The sequence below is a fragment of the Buceros rhinoceros genome, unplaced genomic scaffold (assembly GCF_000710305.1).
Source record: "Buceros rhinoceros silvestris isolate BGI_N320 unplaced genomic scaffold, ASM71030v1 scaffold38226, whole genome shotgun sequence".
Classification (NCBI taxonomy): Eukaryota; Metazoa; Chordata; class Aves; order Bucerotiformes; family Bucerotidae; genus Buceros; species Buceros rhinoceros.
Genome location: NW_010419994.1, coordinates 11,639 through 22,006, shown reverse-complemented (window position 1 = coordinate 22,006; position 10,368 = coordinate 11,639). Strand labels below are relative to the sequence as shown.

Genomic DNA, 10,368 nt, shown 5'->3' with positions numbered 1-10,368 from the left:
TGTGCTGGAAGGAAATGAGTGGCTTCAAATGTAGATCACATCTGAGTCTTGCTGCGGAACCTACAGGCAAATCAAACACGGACAATTAGTTTTGCTCTGAACTCCTACTTAAAGCAGAGGAATTGCCGGTGCTCCAGGCTGCAGCCTCTGCAAGACGTTCTGCAATACCTTCTGCCTCCTCCTCACACCACGCATCCCTTGTTTCCCCTTCCCCCTGCTACTTGGATTAGCCTTAAAAGTTGTTTCTGGTGCTTGCTGTAGGAGCTGCCTCCTGGCCTGCTGGTACACCCGGCTCTGTTCCTGCTAGCTCTAAGCACACAACCCTGAACATTCAGGTCGTGAACGTCGCACACTAGAGCCTCTAAAAACCCATTTTTGTTCATATAAAACCGCAGCAAATACATCAGACTTTCTTGATTCCCCGGACCTTGCACAATTGGCACTGCCAAGAGGGAGCCGATCTCCCTCGCACTCTGAGACCGTGTGCCCTTACAGCTCTTCGGTGCATACAAGATCCTCCGTTCTACTGAAATTTAACAGCAGGTTGGTTTTTTGTACGAGCCAGCTCGTTTGCTCATCAGGACTCTTGGAGAGGGAACACACCGGCAGAGGACTGAACTGGAAGTCCAGGCATTTATCGGGATCTTCCTCCCCACCCCTCAAAACCAGCAGACAGGCACGCTATGGTTTGGTTTTGTGGCTGATACAAATAAAATTTAACACAGATCCTCCTACTGCATATGGGCATCTGTTTCATTTCCCATTCATTTACAGCTTAGATAACAAATGAGAAAAACCAGGGGGCTCTGAACTCACGCAACAGCCACGCACTGGCTCACCCCCTGAGAGGCTGCCGCAGAGCTGGACAAAACAGCTCCCTCCGGCCAGGCGTTCTTCTCCCCTCTAAACTCAAAGCCTTCAGCCGACGCTCGGGAATTTTACTCACAGATCTGATTACCTTTATAATCTGTTTTCTGGTTCCTGTGCCCACACTGTTGCCGACCAAGGAATCTGCTTGGAAAAGTGACTTTTCTGCTGGCACTGTGGGCTGAATCTTGTTGGTGCAAGGCCAGCTGCTTGTCGTATTTAACGAGTACGCAGGGAAAGGTCTTTGAAGATTGACATCCAGTGAATCTCCAGTTTCAAAGGTTTTCAGCCAGGATGGGGTCTTTAAAAGAAAAGAACACATGGAAATTTAATGCCCTCTATAGCAACACTCATTAAGCCAAAAAGCTCATCAGATGCGCAGGAGAAAATAAAGCCCATCTTCCCTCTGAGTTTTCCCAAGCCTCCCTTCTCGCTCTAAAGACACTGACTTGGAGCCATTTTTGCTACGTGGGGAACAACCTGGAAAGCCAAAGGCAGCCAAATTCCTGCTTCAGGAGGAGGCTGGAGTGTTTTCCATAAATAATAAGAAACTTAAGAGAAAAATCTGGGTTTAGTTCCTCACTGCCTTAAAAAAATACTCCAAGAGTTTCAGCAACCACGAAGCATGTGAAGGAGAACGCGATACAAGTGATGGAGAACCATGTTTAAGGTGTGAAGTTACAGTAATTTAGTATGTTCCAAGACCTTAAACCCTTACAGTGATTTCATAACCGGTAAAAGAAGGTGATTACTTTTTGCTTATGGAACTGGTATCCCGCCCAGGAAAAACTTCTTACATTTTTTTCTGATGTGATTTTTCCCTGTCTGTGTCGATGCTTTTAATATTTTCCTATCAAGGGTGCTAAAGCATTTGCCTTCAGCTGAAATACGGCAGCCTCTGGCACACCCACACGATTCTCTTCTGTGGTTCACGCTGAAAGGAGTGGCAGGATTTTAGGGTACCTACATTTCCTAAGGAGCGATCCAAGGATCCCAGTACTTCATTCCAGTGAGAGTAAAGCCCAGACTGTTTTTCTTCGAGTTTCAAAGCATAAATTTCAGACTTCAGCTCTTTCAGCCGGTCTTCAAATTTCCTGCTCTTTTCTAAGTAGTCCAGCCTGTAGTCCACACGCGGGAGACAAAAAGCTTATTGCCGTGACGCAGCTCAAGCACAGCTGCATGTGGAAGTTGTTTCCTTTGGGTTTAGTAGTCAAAATGAAGTCTGGCACACACCAGCCTGACTCCCCTGACCCAGTGAGAAGGGGATTCACTTCCACCCCTCAGCATTCACACGCTCAGTAACTTTTTTTCCTAAGCATTTCCTTCCAGAGGAGGAGAGGCAAAGCCTCTCGATGTACCAGGTCAAAGCGATACCATCCTCCTGCACTAGAGGGAAACGTCTGTCCTCTAACAGGCTCTTCGGCAAAGTGCTTTGTTCCCTGAGGATTTGGACTTGTCCCGGCTTGATGCCACTAGAACACTCCTCCTCTGTGTAAATAACTAGTCTTACACAGCCATAATCCGCACCAGCTCAGTGACAGGCCTCCAGCCACATGTGCAGGCAGAAGGCCAACCTGAGCTCTTAAAAGGAGGAACTCAGGTTCCCAGACCTTGGGGTTTTTTTCTCCTTTCTGTACTTTCCATGATTAACACCCCCATTTATTTACACTGTAAGCATACAGATACCTCTCTCGCTCTATCTCAAAGGACAGTCTCTTGAGGTCAATGTCCTTCAAATCCAGCTTTATGGATCCTTTGTCAAAGTTGGCATCTCTGGTGTCAGCTGACAAGTATTGCGGGCACTTGACCATGTGCTGAAAGAGGCAACAAGCTCTGTCAGTAAGATCAGACTGTTTGATTCGAGTTTATCTCCCCAGCTTCTGCAAGACTCCATGCTGAGTCATTTCCTAAGTCACACACGGATTCTGAGACACACAGATGCTTCTGCAAGCCCTTCCCATCTACCTGGGTGGCCCCAGATGAAGGGCTTAAGCCCACAGCCCCAGGGCAGAGCAGTATCCTGGAGGCCATGGTCCGATTTCAGCAGAGGATGGAAATCCATTCTCAGCAAGACTGAACAGAAGGGGGGCGGGGCACACAGCCTTAGTACTGCCTTCTTGCGAGACAGCTTCACCTGCTTCGCCTAAGGACACCCATGGGCAGTTCACGTGCCAGGTGGCCAGGTATAACCATCTCCAGAAAGCACTGCCGGACTGAGGTGGCAGGGTCTGTACCAGGGAGCAGAGATTGCTGCCAGCATTCATGCCTAAGTGCCAACACCAGTCCCGTTCTTCGCTTCTGCCTCGCCTTTATCATCCCGACTCACTGCGCTGAACAACCACAACTTCCACCCCAGCTACCCCGGCTTTAAGCACCTAGAGGCGCTTGTTCTCCAGCTGGATGCAGACATGCCACTGCTCAGCTTGATGCGGCCTATAAAAACGCTGTCAACATCTGGCTCTCTCTGAAGGAGAAGTGGTGCCCAATAAAGCACAGACTTACAGGGTTATTAAGCCTGGTTATGTCTAAGAGTTTCTGCTTTGCTTTCCGTTCAGCCTCTCTGGCTTCATGCAGATCTTGTTTCAGATGCTCTGCTTCCTTGGCTCTGCAAGGCAAATATCCTGACGTGAGTGACTGAGGATTTGCAGCATAAAGCAACACATGGATTTCAGAGCTATGCACCTCACAAGCTTCCAGAGAACAAGACCCATTACTATGAGTGATTCCTTTACCCAAAGACACTTGTGGTAGGATGGTCACATGGAGAACTAACTGGACTCAGCACGACACACGCTTTCAAAGACAATCCTGCACAAACTGGCTGAATTAACACGTTTTCCTGCTCCTGTTTCCATGAGCTCAGTTATGACCTGCTGATACAGGCTTGTCAGAGATCCTCCCCAACGCAGGGAGGGTGCAACATATCTGCTCTTTATTTTGGCAAGCTTTTTGACAGTATCTTAAAACAAGCAGAAGGCCCTTAATAGCAAGGTTAAACATCCTCTGTCAACACTGCTCTGCATCTTCAGTCAGCACAGTGTGGTGGAACACACAAACACTTACGGGGTGGTTTATATTCCACACGAGTTTACCTGGTTTACAGTTCTGAAAGATCTGAAAGGATACAAAAGATCACCACCTGGTACTAGTGAAAGCAACCAGCCTCAAAACTCACCGGGTACACAGGCTGGTATATTCAGATAGCGAGGTAGCCAGTGCTCTTTGAGAGTACTAAAAAGAAAATGCTTCTGCATCCTGGATCTTTAAAACTAAAGATTTCTAAAGCCTGGTATCTGATTCTCTGTAAACTTCTTGAGCTGCATCACAACCACTGGCCCCAGGTGGAACAAACAAGAAGGCTTAGTCACTCTGATGTGTTGCTTCAGGAACAATCGCTCACTCCCAGGCTTAGCTGAGAAAAGCAGCACTCTCCACCCAGGCATCCCAGCAGAGACCACACAACCCCAACTCAAGAAAATCCAACCTCCGGTCAGACTCCTTCACCAGCTTCACTGCTATCAGCTCTGCCTCCCGCATCTTTTGCTCCATCAGGCGTTTCTCCTCCTTGGTTTTCAGAGCTGTGATCTCCAGCCTCTGTCGCTCTTGCTCAGCTTCTGCAGCATTCTGGGCCAGCAATTTTGCCTCTTCTTCTGCAATCTGAGCTTTCTCAGCCAGCAATTCTGCCGCTTCCTGGGATCGGAGCTAAGAAGAAATAAATATTATTCCTTAAAATAAAAAGTATAAAGGTAACACTCTGGCATTCCTCCTCTGCTCCAGAATTGCCTAACTTCCTTTCTCTCTCCTCTACAAAGCAAAGAGACATATTTGCTTTGAGCTAGACCAAGACAGCAACTGAAAATTGAAGCTGGCCCCTTCAGTTGCCAGTCCACCATGCCCCTTTCCTCCAGCTTCGGCTCCAAGGTTGCTTCCTGTCTTCCTCCTTTGCCTGTGAGCCAAGTACAGGGAGCAAATGGCTCCCAGCAAGGGGAGATTCTGGCAAACCAGTTTCCCCACGTATGCCAGCATGCCCTCTCCACCAGTGGGCAGAAATTATGTCTGAGCCATAATTCCTGGTACCTCACAAGAGCCATATGGAAATAAAACAGGCAGCTTCCAAACCAAGAAAGCCCGTCAAGCACAAGAATATTCGTGCTGATTCATACTCACCAGGGCCTCGTTGGCCTGCCTGGCTTCATCCTCCAGCTGGAAAAGACGCCTTTCCAGCTCTTCTTTGGCTCGCTCAGCTTCTTCTCGGAGCTGCTTCTCCCTGGCCAGCCTTTGATTCTCCATCTGGAAACAGAATGAGCAATACCGTGGTAGTGGGTTTGCATCAGAATCTCACCTGGGCCTGAGGCAGCACAGCAAGTGACTCGAACGGAAGGACTGCTCGCTAGCTGGTGGACTGATACTCACCAGAGATGCGGTGCTGGAGCTGCTTGCACTTTGCAGCACTGCGCTCCTCTATGGGTAACACTGGCTAGTTCAGAACTGCCGGTAGAGCACTTGGATCAATCTCATCTTAGCAATCACCTACAATTCAGTCTCACAAACATCGCTTACATCCTCAGATGCTGCAAACACTAGAGCTGTTCCCACACTCAATCCTGCTGCGCTTTCTCACCTCCCACACACACGTTGCTGCAATGCATGGACAGCAAGGGCACCAGCTGGAATAATAATCAGTGTTTTCAGCAACAGAGCAGAAGAAAGAATCTACCTTTTTTCTAGCTTTTTCTTCCCTGGCTTGTGCTTTCATTTGCTGGATCTCTATTGAGTCCACTTTTCTTCTCCTCATAAATAAGTCATGGTTTCCAATGCACAACTGCAAAATCTGGATAAGAAAGGCAAAAAAATGGGATATCGATGTATTGTGCCCCAGCCAGAGGGACAAAGAGCCCCACGTTGGCCTCACAGGCTGCAGCTGACAATTCTGACTGCATTACAAGTGTTGGCAGTTGCTTCCCTTCCAAGAAAATCAGCACCCAGGGCAGGCTCATACCCAGGTGTGTAACAGTTTAGAGAAGCTCATAACTGGATAAGGGTTCCCTCTGTCCTTCACCCCCTCTGGTTCCATTTTCCTGAGTAAGAACAGGCAAAAGAGGCCAAGAGTACCCACGATGCAGCTGTGGGAACAGTCACCTGTGATGGCCCCTCCACAAGCTCACTGAGAAGCGACCCAGCCCCTGTGGCTGTTAGGAAGCAATTAGCAATGATGCAATCAGCCAGTGGACTAGATCCCTTCCTCATGGCTTCTTCCAGAAAAGGAGAGGCAGTAGCTGATTACAAACCCACAGCAGACAGACAGATGCTGCAGTGGCTTTGCACCTTCCATACGCTACATCCTTCCCTTCCGGCACCTGGACTTCCCTTTTGATTTGGGCCTTCTTTCACATTTGCTTTCCTCCCATCATCTCCCCTTCCCAGACAGGACAATCCTCAGGAAAACGCTTAGGGAAGCTCCATGCTCCCTGGGCTTCCTGACAGGTTTTACAAAGGGTATTTCTTGCTCAGGTATCAGTCAGTATTACCAGGCTCAGTTTTAAAGAAGGAAAGCAGGACACTTACCAATTTGTTCACTTTGAGCTGAGAGGAAAAGAACTTGAAGACTTCTGCTTTTTTGTCAAGAGGTTTGATTGTTAACTGAACAGGCAAAAGAAAAAAGGAAACAATGAGGAAGAAGAATAACAAGCCTGAAGTTATTAATACTAATGCAAATTTTAACCCATCTCCACTTCTCTCCAGGGAAGCAGTGATTTATGCCACAAGCTGCCAGGTCAGTACACACTGCTTCACTTCACGTGTTGTGCTCGGTTTGGCCGCATAACGAAATACGGCTCCATCCTTTAAGATGCTCTTTTCTGTCACTCATGGGTTAGCGAGCGCTCTGCTCCTATAATTCATTTGCAGCTCAGTGTATAATTTCAGGCCATCTGAGTCAGCAAGATCATAATGGCCTACAGCTCGTTTCTCCCCATAGGTAATAACTGGTTGAGCGTGATGCCTTGTGAGGAGCAGCGCTGTGGAAGTGTCACTGAACACAGCGCAGCTTTAACACAGGGCTGCCCAATTTCCCCTCAGTAGGGAGTTAAGGCAGTTTATTCACCAGCCAGAGCAGAAGTTCAATGTCACGCAAGGACCAAGAACATTTTGGAGACAGAACTCCTGTAGGCTGTCCTGCCTGGTTTAATGTCTGCATGACTAACACCGGACAGCAAATCTCATCCTCCATGGTTGTCAAAAGGCCCACAGAAAATGGGAGAGGCTGTGCTGTCCTTTGGCTGACAGACTCCAGGCATTCGGTACCAATGCAGTTTTTCTGGTTTTGTTTTTCTGATTATAGCCTGCCATGAAGCCACGTGATTTGTAATGAGACCCAGTTTCACCTTCTCTCCACTGTACTTTCTACACATAAAAGATGGGCTCTGAAATCAGTGAAGTTGCAGTGGTAGAGGTGTGCTCAAGACTGAAATCATGCACTGGCAAGGTGGTAGAATTCAGGCAGAAAAACGTGTATCTCCCTGCATGTCTCAAACCTCATCTACAAGGAGAGCTTCTACGTGTGAAAATGGCATTGAGCCTTCACAGATCACCTCACTCCTGCTGAGACAACTGAGGCAGCTAGTCACGGTGCCGTTCACAACACCCTTCGTTTTCAGAGATCACCACACCTGTTTTGCAAAGGACCAGAACAAAGGGCTCCACAAGTCTGCAGAGCTCAGAGCAGCAGCTGCCTCCTAGAGGAACCGAGGTTATGCAGTGCATCTGAAAGGCAGGTCTGTTATTTTTATTTTTGTAACAAAGCTCCCTAGGATCTTCCCCTTCTCCCCCAAATTATTTAAACAGAGACGGCTTTCAGCCCGTTCCAAGAATCCCAGTCCACACCCATGCCCATATAAAAAGAATAATACATCAAAGCCATCATACCTCTTTCTCGCTATAGGAAATGTTTCTGATAGCACTCCACTCAAACGACTTATTTGGCGAGAACCTGTTATTAATGCTGTAGATATGAATCCCTTTGGCATCCACGCCAAGCAGCAGATCTGTATGGTTTTTATTTTGCTAGAAAACAAGAGATCAGTAAATGCAATTTATGATGACATTAAACAACCAGACAAGAGCCGCCCTTACTCTAATACATTTATATTTATCTGTGTTTTTACAAAATTGATGTTTCCACAAAACATTTTGAATGTTGTCACTGCTAGCTAACAACCCCAGCCCTCTAGGCTGACTACAGCAGCTCAAGCTGTGAGGCTATTTCTCCTTCTCCCATACCCAGAGCTGCTCAAGACCTCTGTCAGACTGCAAAACCTTGGTCCTGACTGTGGTGTTCACCTCCTCATCTGGCAGGCAAGTAAACCAAGCCAGGACAATCAGCACACAGCCCACCAGCGGCAGAAAAAAGCACAAGTCAGGAGTCCCAGTTCCAGACTCCCTGGAGGGTTTTCAAAGGACAGTACCATCATCCACAGCAACTGGAAATGGCTGAAATAAAGCACTTACAGCAATTGGAAAATAATTGACACCATACATTTCCAAGTCTTGGGCAATTTTCAGGTAGTTCATCTCAGCTTCATCCCTAGGGAATAAGGCCATGATTATACTTGGAGATTCTTCTCTGACCTTTCTCTCCCAGCTGACTCTACATTTCCCACTTAGACAATGGCAGTCTGGTCCTTTGTACCTTCCCGGATTTTGCCATCTTACTCTCAACAATAGAAGAAGTGTAATAAAACCAGCATCTCACCAGATTAAAGACAGTAAAGCTGTACCTATTTTGAATCATGTACTGTGTAATTTTTATTAAAATTCAGGTCCAGTCTTATCCTTGTGTTAGCTTTGCCACTTCACTATTACTAAGTCTTGGAGACTTACCCTACCATTGTTTTCCGTGACAAGAGGGTATTTCCTTCAGGAAACAGAGTCCATTGAGAAATGAGTCCTGAACAAATTCTAAGCAGGGCACTGGGCAGAGGCCAAAGAAGGGTGAGAATCTCTCCACCCACCAATCTCCCTTAAGGTGAGGCATCAATAAGTCTTGAGGAAAATGTTCAGTGAAAATAGTACTAAGAAGCATCTACAACAGCCAGAAAGGAACTGAACTGAAATATTAAGGCGGCTGCCTCTGGGTGCCAACAGCTCCTGCTTCCTCTTTAATTGCATCCACAGGCAGGCTGAATGTCCACACAGACTAGCACCAAAACTCAGTCCTGGAACTATGATGGAACACGTCTTTCTGGTTTGGTTCCTTGCCAAGTACCCTGACACCCTCTTGGGCCATGATTTTCACAAGCTATAAAATACATCAGATTAATTCTTTTTATTCATTTATTTCATTTTTATTCATTTATTCTTATTATATCACTGGTGTGATGCAGCTCCAGAAAGACAGCTGCTGCATAGGGCAGATACACCAGCAACTCCAGGGAGCTAAAGATCATAAATTAAACGGCTCAACTCTCAGACTAACTGCAAATTCAACACTCAGACTTTCTGCAGAGAGAGAACACACAACAGGCATGTTAGGTCATGAAGCTCTGTAAGTGCCCTCGGCTTCTCTGTTCACTTCAAAGCAAGCCCTGTTTACAAGCACTCGGAGCTCTACACAAGACACTTTTTACCCCAGATGAGCGGGTGATCTTATCCTTCATTATAAATTAACCTATGAAATCACAGCTTGGAAGCGGGTATTTCTCTACAAAGGCCAAATTTCACTGGAGCAATTAACCAGTTCCTGAATGTACGGGATTTCCAAAGAATGGAATGGTTTCAATACCTGGCGATGCCCCTGTGCTCAGCATACCATGCAGTAATCTTTTCTTCCCACATCTCTGCTGTCAGCTGATACTGCCTGAGGACCTACAGAGAAAGGAAGGTGTTTGGTTTCCTTTGAAGGTACAAAGAGATGTGCTGCCTCTCCCAAGCAATGGGAATGCAGCAATGCAGTTCACAGCTTGGTCAGTTTGCTGAGTTCAGGGCAGGCACAAATGTTTCTAACACTCTGGTCAATCCCACAGCAATATCTGTATTGCAAAGAGTAGACTCCAAAATCTGGTTTTATACAGAGCAAAGACTTACTCTTTTGGGTAAAAGTTCATCATGCGCTAGAAAGCCTGGCTCGTGAAAATTTGGGTCGTAGTCACCATACTGTCCCAAGAAAAGAAAAGATTTGTTAGTTTGTTAGATGCAGAATGATGAACTTGTTACTTGCATAGTTTGATGCAATTGCTTGAGACAGATTTTGTCTGGTTCTGCCACATACAGGGTGACACATGACAAACAGGCTGCCCTCATCCAAACAGTCCATGGAAGCAACTTCCAGCCTTTGTGCTATGCACATGGCTCCAACACAGCCACTAAGGCCGTCTACAACCTTAGACTTCCCTCCTAGCCTGCAGCTCTCTGTAACCACAGATATGAGGGACTCTCCCACTGCTTCACACTCCCCCTGCACCACGTTCAGGAGCGCCAGGTCTCCTACTCCGCCCGCCTGCTGTT

General features: G+C 46.9%; 1 protein-coding gene across 1 annotated transcript in view; it reads right to left on the bottom strand.

Moving 5' to 3' along the window:
• Window positions 1–24: 24 nt before the first annotated feature.
• The window catches only part of LOC104496073 (merlin-like), a 17,394-nt gene continuing 7,050 nt past the window's right edge, over window positions 25–10,368 (bottom strand). The window contains exons 6-18 of the mRNA XM_010139143.1: window positions 9,949–10,017; window positions 9,647–9,729; window positions 8,374–8,449; window positions 7,792–7,929; window positions 6,433–6,507; window positions 5,585–5,698; window positions 5,035–5,157; window positions 4,352–4,569; window positions 3,370–3,472; window positions 2,554–2,681; window positions 1,835–1,985; window positions 959–1,168; window positions 25–60 (exon numbers count right to left, since the gene is read on the bottom strand). Coding sequence (XP_010137445.1) covers window positions 25–60; window positions 959–1,168; window positions 1,835–1,985; window positions 2,554–2,681; window positions 3,370–3,472; window positions 4,352–4,569; window positions 5,035–5,157; window positions 5,585–5,698; window positions 6,433–6,507; window positions 7,792–7,929; window positions 8,374–8,449; window positions 9,647–9,729; window positions 9,949–10,017 — 1,524 coding nt within the window. The remainder of the gene's footprint in view (window positions 61–958; window positions 1,169–1,834; window positions 1,986–2,553; window positions 2,682–3,369; window positions 3,473–4,351; window positions 4,570–5,034; window positions 5,158–5,584; window positions 5,699–6,432; window positions 6,508–7,791; window positions 7,930–8,373; window positions 8,450–9,646; window positions 9,730–9,948; window positions 10,018–10,368) is intronic.